Below are 22,480 nucleotides of genomic sequence, written 5' to 3'. Positions count from 1 at the left end.
ACATAGGAACGGATAGTATAGATTATTATTAACATAGTTACATATATTACAGATTAACATTAACATAGGTACATATATTACAGATTAACATTAACATAGGAACGGATTTTATAGATTATTATTAACATAGTTACATATATTATAGATTAACATTAACAAAGGTACATATATTACAGATTAACATTAACATAGTTACGTATATTACAGATTAACATAGTTACGTATATTACAGATTGTCATTAACATAGGAACGGATAGTATAGATTATTATTAACATAGTTACATATATTACAGATTAACATTAACATAGTTACATATATTACAGATTAACATTAACATAGGAACAGATTTTATAGATTATTATTAACATAGTTACATATACTACAGATTAACATTAACATAGGTACATATATTACAGATTAACATTAACATAGGTACATATATTACAGATTAACATTAACGTAGGTACATATATTACAGATTGTCATTAACATGGGAACGGATAGTATAGATTATTATTAACATAGTTACATATATTACAGTTTAACATTAACATAGGTACATGTATTACAGATTAACATTAACATAGCTACGTATATTACAGATTAACATTAACATAGGTACGTATATTACAGATTAACATTAACATAGTTACGTATATAAGAGATTAACATTTACATAGGTACGTATATTACAGATTAACATTAACATAGGAACGGATTTTATAGATTATTATTAACATAGGTACATATATTACAGATTAACATTACCATAGTTACGTATATTACAGATTATTATTAACATAGGTACATATATTACAGATTAACATTAACATAGTTACGTATATTACAGATTAACATTAACATAGTTACGTATATTACAGATTAACATTAACATAGGTACGTACATTACAGATTAACATTAACATAGGTACGTATATTACAGATTAACATTAACATAGGTACGTATATTACAGATTAACATTAACATAGGTACGTATATTACAGATTAACATTAACATAGGTACGTATATTACAGATTAACATTAACATAGGTACATATATTACAGATTAACATTATCATAGGTACATATATTACAGATTAACATTAACATAGGTACGGATCTTGTAGATGATCCTTAACATGTAAGCGTTATTAACTATATCCTCATGGCTGTAATATTGATACTGAGCCGTTTCTCCAGCCGACTTCGGTCTGTCCAAGATCATCGACGACCAAGTCCCCATGAAGACCGTGTGCGGAACGCCGGGATACTGCGGTGAGCCTGGCCGTGTGTGCGTGGGTGTGTGTGGGTGTGCGTGCATGTGTGCGTGCGTGTGAGTGTACTGAGCTCTCCTGGGTCCTCAGCTCCTGAGATCCTCCGGGGGAATGCCTACGGACCGGAGGTGGACATGTGGTCGGTGGGAGTGATCCTCTACATCCTGTGAGTCACATGACATCAGAGCTCCTGGGTCACATGACATCAGAGCTCCACAGTGACCTCTTGGTGTGACACTAACACTGGTTGTGTTAGTGTCACTAACAGTGGTTGTGTTAGTGACACTAACACTGGTTGTGTTAGTGACACTAACACAACCAGTGTTAGTGACACTAAATGAGGTTTTGTTAGTGTCACTAACACTGGTTGTGTGTGTCACTAACACAACCTCTGTTAGTGTCACTAACAGAGGTTGTGTTAGTGACACTAACACTGGTTGTGTTAGTGACGCACACAACCAGTGTTAGTGACACTAACACAACCAGTGTTAGTGACACTAACACAACCTGTTAGTGACACTAACACAACCAGTGTTAGTGACACTAACCCTGGTTGTGTGGGTCACAAACAGGTTGTGTGCGTCACTGACCCTGGTTGTGTGCGTCACTGACCCTGGTTGTGTGCGTCACTAACAGAGGTTGTGTGCGTCACTGACCCTGCTTGTGTGCGTCACTGACCCTGGTTGTGTGCGTCACTAACAGAGGTTGTGTGCGTCACTGACCCTGCTTGTGTGCGTCACTGACCCTGCTTGTGTGCGTCACTGACCCTGCTTGTGTGCGTCACTGACCCTGCTTGTGTGCGTCACTGACCCTGCTTGTGTGCGTCACTGACCCTGCTTGTGTGCGTCACTGACCCTGCTTGTGTGCGTCACCGACCCTGGTTGTGTGCGTCACTGACCCTGGTTGTGTGCGTCACTGACCCTGGTTGTGTGCGTCACTGACCCTGGTTGTGTGCGTCACTGACCCTGGTTGTGTGCGTCATTGACCCTGGTTGTGTGCGTCACCGACCCTGGTTGTGTGCGTCACTGACCCTGGTTGTGTGCGTCAGGCTGTGTGGCTTCGAGCCCTTCTTCGACCCCCGCGGGGACCAGTACATGTACAGCCGCATCCTCAACTGTGACTACGAGTTTGTCTCCCCCTGGTGGGACGAGGTGTCACTGAACGCCAAAGACCTGGTGAGACCCCCACACACACGCACACGCATACGCACACACACGCACACAGATTGACGTGTGTGTGTGCGTGCATGCGTGTGCGTGTGCGTGCGTGTGTGTGCGTGTGCGTGCGTGTGGATGTGTGTGCGTGTGTGTGTGCGTGCGTGTTTGTATGTATGTGTGTTTATGTGTGGTTGTGTGTGTGTGTATGCGTGTGTGTGTGTATGTGTGTGTGTGTATGCGTGTGCGTGCGTGCGGTTGTGTGTGTGTGTGTATGCGTGTGCGTGCGTGCGTGTGCAGGTCAGCAGGCTGATCCTCCAGGACCCCAGGAAGCGGCTCAGGGTGCAGGAGGCCCTCCTCCACCCCTGGGTGATCGGCAAGGCGGCGCGCTTCTCCCACATGGACACGGCCCAGCGCAAGCTGCTGGAGTTCAACGCCCGCCGCAAGCTCAAGGTCCACACACACACACACACACTCACACACACACACACACACTCACACACACACACACACACGCAACCACACACTCAAACACACACACACACACACACACACACACACGCAACCGCACACTCACACACACACTCACACACACACACAACCACACACTCACACACACACACACACACACAACCACACACTCACACACACACACACACACACACACAACCACACACTCACACACACACACACACACACAACCACACACTCACACACACACACACACACACACACTCTCACACACACACACACACACACAACCACACACTCACACACACACACACACACACAACCACACACATACATAAACACACACACACACAACCACACGTACATGTAAGTGTGTTACAGTGTGTTAGTGTGTTACAGTTTGTTACAGTGTGTTAGTGTGTTACAGTGTGTTAGTGTGTTAGTGTGTTACAGTGTGTTAGTGTGTTACAGTGTGTTACAGTGTGTTACAGTGCGTTAGTGTGTTACAGTGTGTTAGTGTGTTAGTGTGTTACAGTGTGTTAGTGTGTTACAGTGCGTTAGTGTGTTACAGTGTGTTGCAGTGTGTTTCAGTGTGTTACAGTGTGTTAGTGTGTTACAGTGCGTTACAGTGCGTTAGTGTGTTACAGTGCGTTAGTGTGTTACAGTGTGTTACAGTGTGTTGCAGTGTGTTACAGTGTGTTAGTGTGTTACAGTGCGTTACAGTGCGTTAGTGTGTTACAGTGCGTTACAGTGTGTTACAGTGCGTTAGTGTGTTACAGTGTGTTAGTGTGTTACAGTGCGTTAGTGTGTTACAGTGTTTTACAGTGTGTTGCAGTGTGTTTCAGTGTGTTACAGTGTGTTAGTGTGATACAGTGTGTTACAGTGTGTTGCAGTGTGTTGCAGTGTGTTACAGTGTGTTAGTGTGTTACAGTGCGTTACAGTGCGTTAGTGTGTTACAGTGTGTTGCAGTGTGTTACAGTGTGTTAGTGTGTTGCAGTGTGTTTCAGTGTGTTACAGTGTGTTAGTGTGTTACAGTGTGTTACAGTGTGTTGCAGTGTGTTGCAGTGTGTTACAGTGCGTTAGTGTGTTACAGTGTGTTGCAGTGTGTTACAGTGTGTTAGTGTGTTGCAGTGTGTTACAGTGTGTTAGTGTGTTACAGTGTGTTACAGTGTGTTGCAGTGCGTTACAGTGTGTTGCAGTGTGTTACAGTGTGTTAGTGTGTTGCAGTGTGTTTCAGTGTGTTACAGTGTGTTAGTGTGTTACAGTGTGTTACAGTGTGTCGCAGTGTGTTACAGTGTGTTTGTGTGTTACAGTGCGTTACAGTGTGTTAGTGTGTTACAGTGTGTTAGTGTGTTACAGTGCGCTACAGTGCGTTAGTGTTTTACAGTGCGTTACAGTGTATATATCTTGTGCGTCCCAGGCTGCTATGAAGGCCGTGGTCGCCACCAGTCGGATGCATGAGAGCTCTCGGCGTCGCACCGACAGCTGCGAGCTGCCTGGCTCAGGGGCCTCCCGGCAGGACAGCATGCAGCAGGACCCGCCCCCGGACACAGACCACGCCCCTCCTGCCGGGGAAGCCTCACCCACCTCAGAGTCTGAGAGCAGCAAGACGGGGGGCTCCCCCCCTCCTTTGCCCCTGGCCCCGCCCACCAGACCCCCCTTGAAGGCTGACGGGCTGCGCCACCTGTCAGTCATCCCCATGACGCCCGGGGCTCCCCCCAGGATGTCAAGGAAGCCCTACTCTGCTGTGGAGGCCACACCCCCCCCGACACTGACCACACCCCTAACCACAACGACACCCATCACCTCGGCCACGCCCATCACCTTGACCACACCCCTAACAACAGACACGCCCCCCAGGATAACCACCCCCCCAAGCCCAAAGACTCTCAGTAACGGGTTTCCTGTAGGGGCGGAGCCAGAGGGCAAGACCGCCCAATGTCAATGAGTCCTGACACACACACACACACACACACACACACTGGAGTCAGACCAGCCCCTGGGCTCTGGAGGACCTGATGTGTGGTACCAGGGATACTTTAGTTTCGCCTTGAAACAATTGTCATGGTGATGGTCGGTCGCCATGGTGATGGTCTGACTAGGTGTTGGTCGTCATGGTGATGCATGGGGTGTAGTTCTGGAAACGCTTTTCTTTACATGTTGTCTCACCAAACACGACGCAGTTCATCACCTTAGAGCAGAAAACCTTTTATTATCATAGGAGTCAGGGGTTAGGAGTCAGGGGTTAGGAGTCAGGGGTTAGGAGTCAGGGGTTAGGAGTCAGGGGTTAGGAGTCAGGGTTTAGGAGTCAGGGTTTAGGGGTTAGGGTTGAGGAGTCAGGGGTTAGGGGTTAGGGGTTAGGAGTCAGGGGTTAGGAGTCAGGGGTTAGGGTTTAGGATTTAGGGGTTAGGGTTGAGGAGTCAGGGGTTAGGGTTTAGGAGTCAGGGGTTAGGAGCATGGGTTAGGGTTTAGTGGTTAGGGTTAAGGGGTTAGGGAAAGGGGTTAGGAGTCAGGGGTTAGGGTTTAGGGTCTGTATATAGTGTCCTTAGACTCTTATTTACATAATATTATAATTGATATATGATGGAGTCATATCTAAGAGAAATGCTGCATGTGGACTTCCAGTTGTTTATTGATCAGATGAATGTTCAGCAGATGACATTGAGGACCTGTGGAGCCCATTCTGTACTCTTTAAAATAAATACAATGTAATGTTGTTAACGTTAAACACTGTCTCATTTCTTCAGAGGCATTTGTCCTTTGAGGCCTAGACCCTCTGATGAGACCCTCTGACCCTCTGACCCCTGACCCCTGACCCTCTGACCCCTGACCCTCTGACCCTCTGACCCCTGACCCCCTGACCCTCTGACCTCTGACCCTCTGACCCTCTGACCCCTGACCCTCTGACCCCTGACCCTCTGACCCCTGACCCTCTGACCCTCTGACCCCTGACCCTCTGACCCCTGACCCTCTGACCCTCTGATGAGACCCTCTGATGAGACCCTCTGACCCTCTGATGAAACCCTCTGACCCCTGACCCCCTGACCCTCTGACCCTCTGACCCTCTGATGAAACCCTCTGACCCCTGACCCCCTGACCCTCTGACCCCTGACCCTCTGACCCTCTGACCCCTGACCCTCTGACCCTCTGACCCTCTGACCCTCTGACCCTCTGACCCCTGACCCTCTGACCCTCTGACCCTCTGACCCTCTGACCCCTGACCCTCTGACCCTCTGACCCTCTGACCCCTGACCCTCTGACCTAGTGCGCCCCGTGACAGCAGGTCTCCAAGTCCGGGTCCCCATCTTCCAGACCAGGACCAGCAGGTGGTCCTACTGGGGCTGGGTCTCTGGAGGAAGGGGGGCCCTCTGTCCCTGGGTCCCGGGGGGTAGGGGGCCCCTGGGTGGCCCCGCAGCAGTACCAGGCTGAAGGCCCCCAGCTGGTCCGGGTCCAGACCCTGGAGGCCCTGTACGAGTCAGGGGGGTCCGCCCGGGTCCAGACCAGCAGGGGTCCTGGGGGCGTCACGGGAGTCCCGGGGCCGGTTGGGTAGACGCTCCAGGATATGAGGACCGGCCCCGCCCGGAGCCCCGACACCAAACAAACCAGGACCCCATCCTGGGGCCCGGCCAGGACCCGGACCTCTGGAGGGCCGGGGGAGGGGCCTGGAGTCCAAAGAGAGAAAGACCCAAACTGTAGAGTACGCAGTACTCAGGAAGGTACTGCGTACACTGGATACTGAGTACGCAGTACTCAGGAAGGTACTAAGTACACTGGATACTGAGTACGCAGTACTCAGGAAGGTACTGCGTACACTGGATACTGAGTACGCAGTACTCAGGAAGGTACTGCGTACACTGGATACTGAGTACGCAGTACTCAGGAAGGTACTGCGTACACTGGATACTGAGTACGCAGTACTCAGGAAGGTACTGCGTACACTGGATACTGAGTACGCAGTACTCAGGAAGGTACTAAGTACACTGGATACTGAGTACGCAGTACTCAGGAAGGTACTGCGTACACTGGATACTGAGTACGCAGTACTCAGGAAGGTACTGCGTACACTGGATACTGAGTACGCAGTACTCAGGAAGGTACTGCGTACACTGGATACTGAGTACGCAGTACTCAGGAAGGTACTGCGTACACTGGATACTGAGTATGCAGTACTCAGGAAGGTACTGCGTACACTGGATACGCAGTACTCAGGAAAGTACTGCGTACTCTGCATACTGAGTATGCAGTATATGCATAATCAGTATGCAGCATACACAGTACTTCCTGAGTACTATATAGTAAAGTGGAGGGCTGGCCTCACCATGGACGAGGAGGAGGACCTCGGGGCTGAAGACCACGCTCTGCAGAGACCGGGCGCCCTCCCACAGGAGCCTGCAGGACACCGAGAGGAGCTCACATGGTACGATGGTACTCACATGGTACTCACATGGTACTCACATGGTACTGACATGGTACGATGGTACTAACATGGTACTAACATGGTACTCACATGGTACTGACATGGTACGATGGTACTAACATGGCTACTAACATTGTATGAACATGGTACTATGGTACTAACATGGCAACATGGTACTAAAATTATACTAACATGGTACTCACATGGTACTCACATGGTATTGACATGGTACTATTTTACTAAAATGATACTCACATTCTATTAATATGGTACTCACATGTTATTGACAGGGTACTATGGAACTAACATGGTACTAACATTTATTTACATGCTACTATGGTTCTAAACTGATACTAACATGGTACCAACCTGGTATTGAAATGGTAGTATGGTACCAAGCTGGTACTAACATGGTACTCAGATGGTATTGACATGGTACTATGGTATTAACATGGTACTATGTTACTAACAGGATACTCACATTGTATTAGCATGGTACTCACGTGTTATTAACAGGGTACTACGGAACTAACATGGTACTCACATTGTATTAACAAGTTACAATGGTATTAAATGGTACTCACCTTGCATTAACATGGTACTACATGTTACATATATGGTACATACTAGTATGTACTAGTGGTACATACTAGTACCATATACATACTAGCACATACTAGTATGTATATGGTACATACTTGAATGTATATGGTACATACTAAAGGTAATGCTTCCATTGTGGACAGGAAGAGGAAATGACCCTAGATGGGGAAACATGTTGTTGTCTCACCCCAGCAGGAGGAAGGTTAAACTCTGGGCCTGCATGTTGCTCCGGGGCTTTGGTCGGGCCTGGTCACACCAATGGTCCCAAGTAATCTATAGAAACACAGTCTATAGATCCTATAGAAACAGTCTATAGATCCTATGGAAACAGTCTATAGATCCTATAGAAACAGCCGATATATCCTATAGAAACACAGTCTATAGATCCTATAGAAACACAGTCTATAGATCCTATAGAAACAGCCTATAGATCCTATAGAAACAGTCTATAGATCCTATAGAAACACAGTCTATAGATCCTATAGAAACAGTCTATAGATCCTATACAGCCTTACCACCATGGACACGTCATATCTCGTCTAATCTCGGAAGCTAAGCAGGGTCGGGCCTGGTTAGTACTTGGATGGGAGACCGGCTGGGAATACCAGGTGCTGTAAGTGGTGTCGGGTGGTGGCCAATAGGTGGCACTCTTCCCTCTGGCCTTAACATCAATCCCCATGCCCCAGTGCAGTGACGGGGACACTGTGCTGTGGAAGGCGCCTTCCTTCAGAGGAGACGTTAAACCGAGGTCCTGACTCACTGAGGTCATAAAAGATCCCAGGACACTCATCGCAAAGAGTAGGGGTTTCCCCGGTGTCCTGGCCCAACCAGGCTCATTCACTCTGGCCCCCTGATCACCCTCCTGTATAATTGGCTGACTCATTGATTCCCTCACTCTCCACCTCAAGCTGGTGTGTGGTGAGCGTTCTGGCGCTGATTGGCTGCCGTGCATCACCCCAGTGGGGGCATCACCCCAGTGGGGGCTACACACTGGTGGTGGTGAGTGAGGTCCCCCCTTCACTGTAAAGCCTCTTTGAGTGTCTAGAAAAGCGCTATATAAATATAATGAATTATTATTATTGAAACACAACAGTCCATATGTACACAATCTATATATCCTATAGAAACACAACATGCTATATGTAGACAATCTATGTATAACATGCAGGAAAATGTTTTCTGAAAGGGATGGGAGTTATAAGTTAAACTTCAAGGTCCACCGCACACGCACAACCAAAAACAGCTTTTGTATCAACATCTGCAGAGTTAAATTGTGGAATAAGTTAAGTGTAGAAGTACAGAAAAGTCAAAACATAACACAGTTTAAAAACAAATATAAAGACATCATCTTCACAAAGTACAGAAATGTAGAAGAGCCTCTTGACATGTAGACTGTAGTTCTGTAATATACATGGTATTTGTTTTTGTATTTTAATACTTACATAAAGTCATTTATAATATCCATATATGTTATTTATAATATTTATATAACTATAGTTATTATTCATATTTATATAATTTTTTTGATAGAACTGTGTAAATGTCATTATTATAGCTTTTTATATTATATATACTAATCAATGTTTTCAATAATCTACAATATAATCTACAATATTAAACAGAATTAAACTATTCATATAATCTATTGTATATAATGTATACTGTTAAACAGTCTATAGCATCTTTATCATTTATAATCTCTGATATTAAACAGTCTTCATAATCTGTATCATCTATAAAATCTAAAATATTATAACAGGCTATATAATGTATTGCTTTATATCTAAAATATTGTCTGTTTAATGTATTCTCTATAATATTAAACACAGTCTATATAATCTATAATCTATATTATCAAACAGTCTTAATAATCTAGATAATCTATAATATTAAACACAGTCTAAATAAGCAAGAATTTATAATATTGAACAGTCTATGTCATCCATAATCAATATTACTAAACATAGTCTATATAATCTATAATATTAAACAAAAGTCAAAGTACTCTAGATCATCTCTAATGTTAAACCCAGTATATAACATTAATTATCTATAATATTAGCACAGTATAAGTAATATAGATAATCTTTAATATTAAACTATATATATAATCCATAATCTATAATATTATACAGTTTTAAAAATAGAGCACATTGAACCCAGTATATAACATTAATAATCAATCATATTGAACGCAGTACATAACATTTATAATCTATAATATTGAACCAAGTATATAACATTAATAATCTATAATATTGAACCCAGTATATAACATTTATAATCTATAATATTGAACCCAGTATATAACATTTATAATATTGAAGTCAGTATATAACATTTATAACCTATAATATTGAACCCAGTATATAACATTTATAATCTATAATATTTAAAGCAGTGTTATGCTTACATCTGAAGAGGTTTTCCTGTTGAATGGAATGCCAGTTTTTCCGCAATAACACTGACTCCTCCCACCAGAACTCCTCCCAGGAAGAGACGACAGAAGCCCAAATAAGGCTGTGCCGTTGGTAGCTGGATTGAGACTGTTGGCTGGATGAAGCAAACAGGACGCAGCCGCTGGCTCGTGGTCGTCACGGCGACAGATGCTCTGTCATCTTGTGGTCGTCACGGAGACGGAATATTTTCAAGTTTAGACCAGAGAAGAGACGATAAGTAGAGTGGATATCACTAGATATGCAATAAACATGATAAATATTGAATTATTGTATATCTGCTGTAGTGTATAATGTATAATATATATGATATATATTGTATTATTGTATATCTGCTGTGGGGTGTTATGTATAATATATATGATATATATTGTATTATTGTATATCTTCTGTAGTGTATTATGTATAATATATATGATATATATTGTATTATTGTATATCTTCTGTAGTGTATTATGTATAATATATATGACACATTAACACAGAGTTAGGATGGTAATGTTTGTATTTAGATAGAGTCCATACAATGAGGAGGATGTTATGATACATGTGAGGATGATGTCATGACGATATTATGATAACATGATGATGTCATGAGGATGTTAACATGATGATGTCATGAGGAACATGATGATGTCATGAGGATGTTAACGTGATGATGTCATGAGGATGTTAACATGATGATGTCATGAGGATGTTAACATGATGATGTCATGAGCATTCTAACATGATGATGTCATGAGGATGTTGACATGATGATGTCATGAGGATGTTAACATGATGATGTCATGAGGATTCTAACATTATGATGTCATGAAGATGTTAACACGATGATGTCATGAGGATGCTAACATGAAGATGTCATGAGGATGTTAACATGATGATGTCATGAGGATGTTGACATGATGTCATGAGGATGTTAACATGATGATGTCATGAGGATGTTAACATGATGATGTCATGAGGATGTTAACATGATGATGTCATGAGGATGTTAACATGATGATGTCATGAGGATGTTAACATGATGATGTCATGAGGATTCTAACATGATGATGTCATGAGGATGCTAACATGAAGACGTCATGAGGATGCTAACATGATGATGTAATGAGGATGTTAACATGATGATGTCATGAGGATTCTAACATGATGATGTTAACATGATGATGTCATTCGTCATGTTAACATGATGGTGTCATTCGTCATGTTAACATGATGATGTCATTTGTCATGTTAACATGATGATGTCATTCGTCATGTGACCTTGGTCCGTCGGCTGACGGAGCAGAAGTAGACCCCAGCGTCGCTGGGCCGGGGGCGGAGCAGCAGGAGATCCCCGGGCTGACGGGGGTCCAGGGTGAAGCGGTCCTGACCGAACCCCCTACCGTACACCAGCCGGGGTCGGGGGGTCCGGGTGGAGTTCAGGGTGGGGTTCAGGGTGGGGGTCAGGGTGGGGGTCAGGGTGGGGGTCAGGGTGGGGGTCAGGGTGGAGCTGAGGACAAGCAGCACCCTCTGCTCCTTCCTCTGGTACCAGCTGAAGGTGGAGCTGCGGGAGCCGGCCCTCAGCGGACACGGCAGGCGGACGTCTTCTCCACCTTTCACCACCACCACCTGCTGCCCCGCCGCCAGACCTGCACCACCCACAGCAGGGGTTAGTTAGTCCAGGGGTTAGCTAGTCCAGGGGTTAGCTTGTACAGGGGTTAGCTAGTCCAGGGGTTAGCTAGTCCAGGGGTTAGCTAATCCAGGGGTTAGCTAGTCCAGGGGTTAGCTAGTCCAGGGGTTAGCTAGTCCAGGGGTTAGCTAATCCAGGGGTTAGCTAGTCCAGGGGTTAGCTAATCCAGGGGTTAGCTAGTCCAGGGGTTAGCTAGTCCAGGGGTTAGCTAGTCCAAGGGTAGCAAGTACAGGGGTTAGCTAGTCCAAGGGTTAGTTATTCCAGGGGTTAGTTAGTCCAGGGGTTAGTTAGTCCAAGGGTTAGCTGGTCCAGGGGTTAGCTATACCAGGGGTTAGCTAATCCAGGGGTTAGCTAGTCCAGGGGTTAGGTAGTCCAGGGGTTAGCTAGTCCAGGGGTTAGGTAGTCCAGAGGTTAGCTAGTCCAGAGGTTAGCTTGTCCAAGGGTGAGCTAGTCGAGGGGTTAGGTATTACAGGGGTTAGCTAGTCCAGGGGTTAGCTAGTACAGTGGTTAGGAAGTGATGGGGTTAGCTAGTCCAGGGGTTAGCTAGTCTGCTGTCCTGACCTAATGTCATTTAGGTCTGCTTTCAGCTGCTTTATGCAGCCTTAAACTGGTTCCAACACTTCAGCTTTAATGAACTTAAATCATTTAAGAAGCTTGATTAACTCTTTCTATGACACCTAAAATGAATTATAATTACACTCAAGATTGTATTCCAATCTGCTTAAAGCACTCTGAGCATTCCTAAATATTCACATTGCTTCATAACAACAAGCATCATACGACTAACCTCAGATATCACAAACCTCATCATCGCTGGTCACTCGCTGATATTAGTTAGAGATCATAGCCTATTATATTTCGCATAGTTGTAATCTATTATACTACTTTGATAATGGATTATTATACTCACTGTTACGTCACTGATTCTCCACGAGAAAGAGGGCTGTTTCTACTGCATCAAGACATGAGGCCTCCCCAGACCTCCTCCTCCCCCTCCTCCTCCTCCCCTCCTCCTCCTACTCCCCCCTCCTCCTCTCCCTCCTCTCCCCCCTCCCTCCTCTCCCTTCTCCTCCCCCTCCTCCCCCTCATCTCCCTCCTCTCCTCCTCCCCCTCCTCCTCCTCCCCTCCTCCTCCTACTCCCCCCTCCCTCCTCTCCCTCCTCTCCCCCTCCCTCCCCTCCTCCTCCCCCTCCTCTCCCTCCTCTCCCTCCTCTCCCCCCTCCTCCTCCCCCTCCTCTCCCTCCTCCTCCTCCCTCCTCCTCCCCTTCCTCCCCTCCTCCTCCCCCTCCTCTCCCTCCTCTCCCTCCTCTCCCCCCTCCTCCTCCCCCTCCTCTCCCTCCTCCTCCCCCCTCCTCCTCCTCCTCCTCCCCTTCCTCCCCTCCTCCTCTCCGTCCTCCTCCCCTCCTCCTCTCCCTCCTCTTCCCCCTCCTCCTCCTCCTCCTCCCCTTCCTCCCCTCCCTCCTCCTCCCCCCTACTCCTCCTCCCCTTCCTCCCCTCCTCCTCCCCCTCCTCTCCCTCCTCCTCCTCCCCTTCCTCCCCTCCCTCCTCCTCCCCCCTACTCCTCCTCCTCCTCCTCCCCTTCCTCCCCTCCTCCTCCCCCTCCTCTCCCTCCTCCCCTCCTCCTCCTCCTCCCCCCTCCTACTCTCCCTCCTCTCCCCCCTCCTCCTCCTCCTCCCCTTCCTCCCCTCCCTCCTCCTCCCCCCTACTCCTCCTCCTCCTCCCCTTCCTCCCCTCCTCCTCCCCCTCCTCTCCCTCCTCCTCCTCCCCCACTCACCGCTCAGCACAGCCCACAGCAGCACCATCGCCATCAGCGCCATGAAAAGACAGACCACCTCCCGATCCACTGGAGACCTGGGGAGTGAGACACAGCAGCTACTGGTCGGCAGTAGCTCAGGAGGCAGAGCGGGTCGGCTGGTAACCTGAAGGTTGCTGGTTCGATCCTCCTAGCTGAGTGTTGATGTGTCCCTGAGCGAGACGCCTCACCCTGACTGATCCTTTCGAGCTGGCTGTCGCCCTGGGGGATCTACTCCGCCGGCGGGGTGAATGGACAGTTGCAAGTCGCTTTGGATAAAAATGTCAGCAAAATCCCCTCAATGTAACAACAGCAGCTGCACTGACAGGTGCACCTTCCCTCTGTTCCCTACCAACACTACACTACCCAGAGTGCACCAGTCCCCACTCATCTCATCTGGACGGCTCCACCTTCCTTCACGTGGTGACTACTGAGAGTCATACCATGTACGACCACTAGAGGGGTTCACACGAGGTCACTGTGTTTAGATCAAGTTTTACCCACTGGAGCGTGAAGGATTGTAACGGAGTAACGCTCAGGTGGTAGGGGGCTGCATTACTCTCTCTCTCTCCCTCCCTTCCTCAACATCTCCCCCCTCTCTCTCTCCCTCTCTCTCTCCCTCTTTCAACCCCTCTCTCTCTCTCTCTCTCTCTCTCTCTCTCTCTCTCTCTCCACCTCCCTCTCTCTCTCCCCCCCTCTCTCTCCCTCTCTCTCTCCTCCCACTCTCCCCCTTTCTCTCTTTCCCTCCCTCTCTCCCTCTCCTTCTTCCTCTCTCTCTCCTTCTCCCTCTCTCCCTCCCCCTCTCCCTCCAAGGTTCCACTTGTAAGAAACAGAAATCGTACTGTTCGCTAAACACACAACCACAACCACACACACACACACACACACACACACACACACACACACACACACACACACACACACAAATAAATACACACACACACAATTGGGACACACATACTGGAAACGATGTTGCACATCTAGCTTTCATTACAAGTTAGTATTTGTGTGTGAGTGTGGGGGGGGGCGGGGTTAAGGAATATAGTGGTTCTGATTGGTTGGACAGTAAGAGTGATACCTCCCCTTTCCTCTGAGGTGAATGTCAGTCGGTTCTGCCTTCAGAGAGAGTAGCAAGACCCCAGATAAACCGAGAGACCACTACCTTCCAGCTACTGCTAACTAATGACCAACAGTAGACTAGCTAAACCAAGTTACAGAACGGCTACTGCTAACTAGTGACCAGCTGGAAACCAGCAACACCAAGCTACCAGCAGCTATCTGAGGCCCAGCTGAGGCCCAGCTGAGGACCAGCTGAGGACCAGCTGAGGACCAGCTGAGGACCAGCTGAAGACCAGCATAGGACCAGCTGAGGACCAGCGGAGGACCAGCTGAAGACCATCTGAGGATCAGCTGAGGACCAGACCAGCTGAAGACCAGGTGAGGACCAGACCAGCTGAGGACCATCTGAGGACCAGTAGAGGACCAGGTGAGGACCAGCTGAAGACCAGCTGAAGACCAGCTTAAGACCAGCTGAGGACCAGCTGAGGACCAGCTGAGGACCAGACCAGCTGAAGACCAGGTGAAGACCAGGTGAGGACCAGTAGAGGACCAGGTGAGGACCAGACCAGGATACCGCCTCCAGCCCAGGGGTCATGGCGGTGTCGTGCCAGATGTGTAAGACCCTGCTGCTGGCTCTGCTGGTGGTGTGGGGCGTGGCCTCCATGGTGATCATCGCAGTGTGGGCGTCGCAGCCCGAGGCCACGCCCCCTGCGCCCTGCGACCAGCGGCTGCAGGAGGTGACGGAGAAGCTAGAGGGGGCCAAGGTGGTGTGGGGGAAGAACAAAGTGGCGCTGGAGGAGATGGTGGAGGAGCTGAGGGAGAACCAGACCCGGCAGCAGGACCGCGTCCGGACACTGGAGACCGGCCTGGCACTCAGCGGAAGGAGCCTGGAGGCCTGCCGCCACGGACAGGTGAGCGGCCATCACCCATCCTCAACGCTCACCTCTGATCAATAACGCTCACCTCTGATCGATAATGCTCACCTCTGATCAATAACGTTCACTTCTGATCAATAATGCTCACCTCTGATCGATAACGCTCACCTCTGATCAATAACGCTCACCTATGATCAATAACGTTCACCTCTGATCAATAACGCTCACCTCTGATCAATAACGCTCACCTCTGATCAATAACTTTCACCTCTGATAAATACCGTTCACCTCTGATCATAACGCCCACCTCTGATCAATAACGCTCACCTCTGATCAATAACGTTCACCTCTGATCAATAATGTTCACCTCTGATCAATAACGTTCACCTCTGATCAATAACACTCACCTCTGACCAATAACTTTCACCTCTTATCAATAACGTTCACCTCTGATCAATAACATTCACCTCTGATCAATAATGTTCAGCTCTGATCAATAACTTTCACCTCTGATAAATAATGTTAATCTATGATCAATAATGTCCACTTCTTATCAATAATGTTAACCTCTGATCATTAATGTCCACCTATGTCCACCTCTAATCAATAACGTCCACCTTTGACCAATAATGTTGACATCTGATCAATAATGTCCTCCTTCTCCTCTGATCAATAGTGTCCATCTCTGATCAATAACGTCCTCCTCTGATCAATAATGCCCACCTCTGATCAATAATGCCCACTTCTGATCAATAAAATCCTCCTCTGATCAATTACATCCTCCTCTGATCAATAATGTCCACCTCTGATCAATTACGTCCTCCTCTGATCAATAATGTCCACCTCTGATCAATTACGTCCTCGACTGATCAATAACATCCTCCTCTGATCAATTACGTCCTCCTCTGATCAATAATGCCCACGTCTGATCAATAACGTCCTCCTCTGATCAATAATGTCCACCTCTGATCAATAACGTCCTCCTCTGATCAATAATGCCCACCTCTGATCAATAACGTCCTCCTCTGATCAATATTGCCCACCTCTGATCAATAACATCCTCCTCTGATCAATAATGTCCATCTCTGATCAATAATGCCCACTTCTGATCAATAACATTCTCCTCTGATCAATAATGTCCACCTCTGATCAATAATATCCTCCTCTGATCAATTACGTCCTTCTCTGAAAGGCTCTCAACCTGCAGTGAGTTCTCAGCTAGGAAAGCTCAATGAATCTGTATTACGATCTGCTGTGAGTCAGGATGAGGAGTCAAGAGGCAGACAGACTGTCTGTCTGTCTGTCCTCTGGAGGCAGTCTGTCTGTCTGTCCTCCAGAGTCTAGAGGCAGTCTGTCTGTCTGTCTGTCCTCTAGAGTCTAGAGTCTGTCTCAGAGTTAGGCTGAGGACCAATGGGGCTGGACAGGAGAGTGTTGGGAGAGCAGATGAAGTCATGGCCGCTACATTCCTGACATGAGCGTGAGGAGCAGCTTCTGTTTGGACAGCGATGGAAAGACAGAGTCAGAGGAGAAGCTTTCCGTCTGTCTCTAAAGGCAGTCTGTCTGTCCTGTTAGAGGCAGTCAGTCTGTCTATAAAGGCAGTCTGTCTGTCTGACTCTAAAGGCAGTCTGTGTGTCTCTAGAGGCAGTCTGTCTGTCTGTCTCTAGAGGAGTATGTCTGTCTCTAGAGGCATTCTGTCTGTCTCTACAGGCAGTCTGTCTGTCTATCTCTAGAGGAGTCTGTCTGTCTATCTCTAGAGGAGTCTGTCTGTCTCTAGAGGAGTCTGTCTGTCTGTCTGTCTCTAGAGGCAGCGTGTCTGTCTCTTGAGGCAGTCTGTCTGTCTGTCTGTCTCTAGAGGCTGTCTGTCTCTAGAGGAGTCTGTCTGTCTTAGAGGTGTTTTTCTCCCGTCTTCCTGTTTGGTGGGTGAGGCTTTGTGAGCTGTTAGGAATGTCGCTAAATGCACAAGTCTGACCAGCACTGACCTGGCCTGAGGACGGGCGTGGCCCTCGGCTCGGAGGAAACCCAGAGAAGTCCCTACAAGGGAAAGCTGCGTGCGGCTGGCCCTACACCAGCTCTCCTCCACCCTGGGAGACGTCTCACCAGCCACGCAACCGCCCAACAGGTCCGGTCTAAGGAGACCTTCCAGAGGACCGCCCGCAGCTAATGTAGTACTATAGTACAGTACTACCAGAGTACTACCATAGTACTAGATTACTACCACAGTACTAGATTACTACCACAGTACTACTAGAGTACTACCATACTACTAGAGTACTACCATAGTACAACAGCACTACCACAGTACTAGAGTACTACCAAAGTACTACAGTACTACTACATTACTACTAGAGCTGTAGTACAGGTACTATTACCATAGTACCTGTAGTACTATGGTAGTACAAGATGTAACCCTCCCTGTGCTCCTCCAGGCGCTGCTTCATGGAAACATCTCGTCTCTGCAGCAGCAGCTGGAGCAGCAGGAGGTGCTCTACAGGAACCTCTCCGCCCTCTTCGACCGGCAGCTCGGTAGGAAAACTCTGCTCACTCCGGGACGTCCCACCAGGGTATTCTTAGACATGTTCCCTGGAACCATAGCAACCTCTGAGTCACAGGAACACAGCCCAGGGAGAGAGGGGGAGAGGGGGAGGAGAGGAGAGGGAGGGGAGGAGAGGAGAGGGAGGGGAGGAGGAGAGAGGAGAGGAGGAGAGGGAGGGGAGGAGAGGGGAGGAGAGGAGGAGAGGAGAGGGAGGGGAGGAGGAGAAGAGGAGAGGAGAGGAGAAGAGGAGAGGAGAGGAGAAGAGGAGAGGAGGGTAGAGGAGGAGAGAACGGGAGGGGAGAGAGGAGAGGAGGGGAGAGGAGAGGAGAGGAGAGGAGGGGAGGAGAGGAGGGGAGGACGTAGGAGTGTCGAAGGTCTAGTACCAGTGATAGAATTGATAAGTAGGATTTTTACCCCTCCTCCACCACCTCACCACCTCACCAGTAGGGAACAGTCCTTGAGAACAAAGGCTTTTCTCATATCTCTGGTTCTGTTAAACTACCAGCTCCCCTCTGTAGTCCCCGTCGCCCCCTGGTGGACGTCAGGGGTTCAGCGGTCTCCTTTAGTCCCCGTCGCCCCCTGGTGGACGTCAGGGGTTCAGCGGTCTCCTTTAGTCCCCGTCGCCCCCTGGTGGACGTCAGGGGTTCAGCGGTCTCATTTAGTCCCCGTCGCCCCCTGGTGGACGTCAGGGGTTCAGCGGTCTCCTTAAGTCCCTGTCTGCTGTGACTGGGTGAGGCTGTACTCTGCTGTGCTGTGATTGGCCGAGGTAACACTGTGCTGTGCTGTGATTGGTCCAGAGGAGATGGAGGCCCTGCAGCAGAACGTGACCGAGGCTGCCCACATCACCGCCTCCTGCCTCAGCCTCAACGCGGCGGCCGAGAGCCAATCAGAGGCTGCTCGCAGCCAGACCAGCGCCTGCATCTCCAGCAAGACCTACCTGGAGAGGAGGCTGTGAGTGAATCACACCTTCATAGGGACTAACACATGAATAACCCATACACCTAGACCTACCTGGAGAGGAGGCTGTGAGTGAATCACACCTTCATAGGGACTAACACATGAATAACCCATACACCTAGACCTACCTGGAGAGGAGGCTGTGAGTGAATCACACCTTCATAGGGACTAACACATGAATAACCCATACACCTAGACCTACCTGGAGAGGAGGCTGTGAGTGAATCACACCTTCATAGGGACTAACACATGAATAACCCATACACCTAGACCTACCTGGAGAGGAGGCTGTGAGTGAATCACACCTTCATAGGGACTAACACATGAATAACCCATACACCTAGACCTACCTGGAGAGGAGGCTGTGAGTGAATCACACCTTCATAGGGACTAACACATGAATAACCTATACACCTAGACATAGATTTATACATGATTAACCCTATAACAAGTTAATATGGATTAATAAATGAATAACCCAGATCTATAACACATTCATATGTATTAACACATGAATATCCCAAAACACCTAGACATGGATTAATACATGAATAACATTAATGCATGAATAACCCAGATTTATAACACGCTCATATGTATTAATACATGAATAACATGCATACATGAATAACCCAGATCTATAACATTTTATTAATACATGGTCAACCCTATAACACGTTCATATCTATAATTCACTCACTCATCAGTCTAATTCACACGTTCCTGTGCAGGTCTAGGTGTAAGGAAGAGGAGCTTCGTTCTTCTGAGCAGACAGCAGACATCTCCTCCTCCCCCTCCTCCTCCCCCTCCTCCTCCTCCTCCTCCTCCTCCTCCTCACCTCCTGCTGTCTGGGTGCTCAGCCTCCCAGCCTGCTGGGTTCTGCACCTCCTCTCCTGCTCCTCCTTTCACGCCATCTAGAGGATGATGGGATCGGGCTCAAGGGGTTCTGGGAGAAGGACCACCAGAAACCTAGACCAGGACCAGGACCAGAAACAGACCAGGACCAGGACCAGAAACAGACCAGAACCAGGACCAGAAACCTAGACCAGGACCAGGACCAGAAACAGACCAGGACCAGGACCAGAAACAGACCAGAACCAGGACCAGAAACAGACCAGAACCAGGACCAGAAACAGGACCAGAAACCTAGACCAGGACCAGGACCAGAAACAGACCAGAACCAGGACCACAAACAGACCAGGACCAGGACCAGAAACAGACCAGAACCAGGACCAGAAACAGACCAGAACCAGGACCAGAAACAGGACCAGAAACCTAGACCAGGACCAGGACCAGAAACAGACCAGAACCAGGACCACAAACAGACCAGGACCAGGACCAGGACCAGAAACAGACCAGAACCAGAAACCTAGAACAGGACCAGGACCAGAAACAGAAACAGACCAGGACCAGAAACATAGACCAGGACCAGGACCAGAAACAGAAACAGACCAGAACCAGGATCAGAAACAGACCAGAACCATGACCAGAAACAGACCAGAACCAGGACCAGAAACAGGACCAGAAACCTAGACCAGGACCAGGACCAGAAACAGACCAGAACCAGGACCACAAACAGACCAGGACCAGGACCAGGACCAGAAACAGACCAGAACCAGAAACCTAGACCAGGACCAGGACCACGACCAGAAACAGAAACAGACCAGGACCAGAAAAAGACCAGGACCAGGACCACAAACAGACCAGGACCAGAAACATAGACCAGGACCAGAAACAGACCAGGACCAGAAACCTAGTCCAGGACCAGAAACAGACCAGGACCAGACCAGGACCAGGACCAGACCAGGACCAGACCAGTACCAGGACCAGGACCAGGACCAAACCAGGACCAGAAACAGACCAGGACCAGGACCAGAAACAGACCAAGACCAGAAACAGACCAGGACCAGGAACAGAAACAGGACCAGGACCAGACTAGACCAGACCAGGACCAGGACCAGACCAGTACCAGGACCAGGACCAAACCAGAACCAGGACCAGACTAGACCAGACCAGGACCAGATGAGAACCAGGATCTGGACGAGGACCAAGACCAGCCCTGTGTGGTCCACCAGACTGCTGAACATCTCTTTGGACCAGACAATAGATAATATTTAATAATATAGTAATATTTTATAATACTATAATATTTTATAATAGTCATATTTTCTCTTACTATAATACTTTATAATATAGTAATATTTCATATTATAGTAGTATTTTATATGAGTACAATATTTAATATGTAGTAATATTTGATATTACTATGTAAAGGTCAAATGTTTTTGGGATTCTTAAGTTTTACTTCTGCTTTTTGCTTTTTTTCAAATTGCCACTCACTCTAGTCCACCTCCTCCTCCTCCTCCTCCTCCTCCCCTCACCCCCCTCTCCTCCTCCTCCTCCTCCTCCTCCTCCAACCCCCCACCCCCTCTCCTCCTCCTCCTCCAACCCCTCACCCCCACCTCCTCCATCCTCCCCCCCTCCTCCCCTTACCCCCCTCTCCTCCTCCTCCTCCTCCATCCCCCCCTCTCCTCCCCCCCTTCCTCCTCCTCCAACCCCCCACCCCCACCTCCTCCTCCACCTCCTCCTCCAACCCACCACCCACTCTCCTCCTCATCCACCTCCTCCATCCTCCCCCTCCTCCCCTCTCCTCCTCCTCCTCCATCCCCCCCTCTCCTCCCCCCCCCCATCTCCTCCTCCTCCTCCATCCTCCCCCTCCCCCCCTCTCCTCCTCCATCCTCCTCCTCCATATATAATATGATAATATGAAATCTTATTTGCAGAGTGTTATCAGTCAGAACATGGTCGACAGACTCTCACAGGAGACATGACCAGTAGAAATACTAGTAGAAATGTTGTAAATCCAGCAGGTTCTTCGCTGGAATCCAACATTGAATCACAGCCAAAGATGAGTCATGCAGATGATGCAGCATCATGATACTGACCAGATGATAAGAGTTACCCCATGCATCAAAAGGGACTGAAATGAATCACATTTATTTACTTTAAGCTCTCTTCCACTCTGCTTTTTAATATGTGTTGGTGTTTTTGCTAATGAGTGAAAGAAGTGTTAATAAAGATTGTTATTGACACTTTGTTAACAGGTCAGCACATCAGACATATTTAGGATGAGCAACTTCAGGGCAAACCGTCTCCAGTAGAAGGTCCTACACCTCACCCCAGCTAATGAGATAGCACCTTTAGCTCACCC

General features: G+C 48.0%; 2 protein-coding genes across 2 annotated transcripts in view; both read left to right on the top strand.

Annotated features, from left to right (window-relative positions):
* The window catches only part of LOC307077795 (calcium/calmodulin-dependent protein kinase type IV), a 9,913-nt gene extending 4,874 nt beyond the window's left edge, over nucleotides 1–5,039 (top strand). Inside the window, exons 7-11 of the mRNA XM_079739269.1 lie at nucleotides 1,205–1,279; nucleotides 1,369–1,444; nucleotides 2,327–2,453; nucleotides 2,733–2,885; nucleotides 4,324–5,039. Of these exons, the coding sequence (XP_079595395.1) occupies nucleotides 1,205–1,279; nucleotides 1,369–1,444; nucleotides 2,327–2,453; nucleotides 2,733–2,885; nucleotides 4,324–4,851 (959 nt within the window). The 3' untranslated portion in view covers nucleotides 4,852–5,039. The remainder of the gene's footprint in view (nucleotides 1–1,204; nucleotides 1,280–1,368; nucleotides 1,445–2,326; nucleotides 2,454–2,732; nucleotides 2,886–4,323) is intronic.
* Nucleotides 5,040–14,968: 9,929 nt separating this feature from the next.
* Nucleotides 14,969–20,769, top strand: LOC307078576 (uncharacterized protein). Its single transcript, XM_079740468.1, has 4 exons — nucleotides 14,969–15,815; nucleotides 18,206–18,302; nucleotides 19,110–19,263; nucleotides 20,001–20,769. The coding sequence occupies exons 1-4, from the start codon at nucleotides 15,498–15,500 to the stop codon at nucleotides 20,185–20,187; spliced, it is 756 nt and encodes a 251-aa protein (XP_079596594.1). The 5' UTR covers nucleotides 14,969–15,497; the 3' UTR covers nucleotides 20,188–20,769.
* Nucleotides 20,770–22,480: the final 1,711 nt, after the last annotated feature.

The sequence above is a fragment of the Pollachius pollachius genome (genome assembly GCF_949987615.1).
Source record: "Pollachius pollachius genome assembly, chromosome: 7".
Classification (NCBI taxonomy): domain Eukaryota; kingdom Metazoa; phylum Chordata; class Actinopteri; order Gadiformes; family Gadidae; genus Pollachius; species Pollachius pollachius.
Note: the sequence above shows the minus strand (reverse complement) of the source record. Positions and strands in the feature narration are given on the sequence as shown.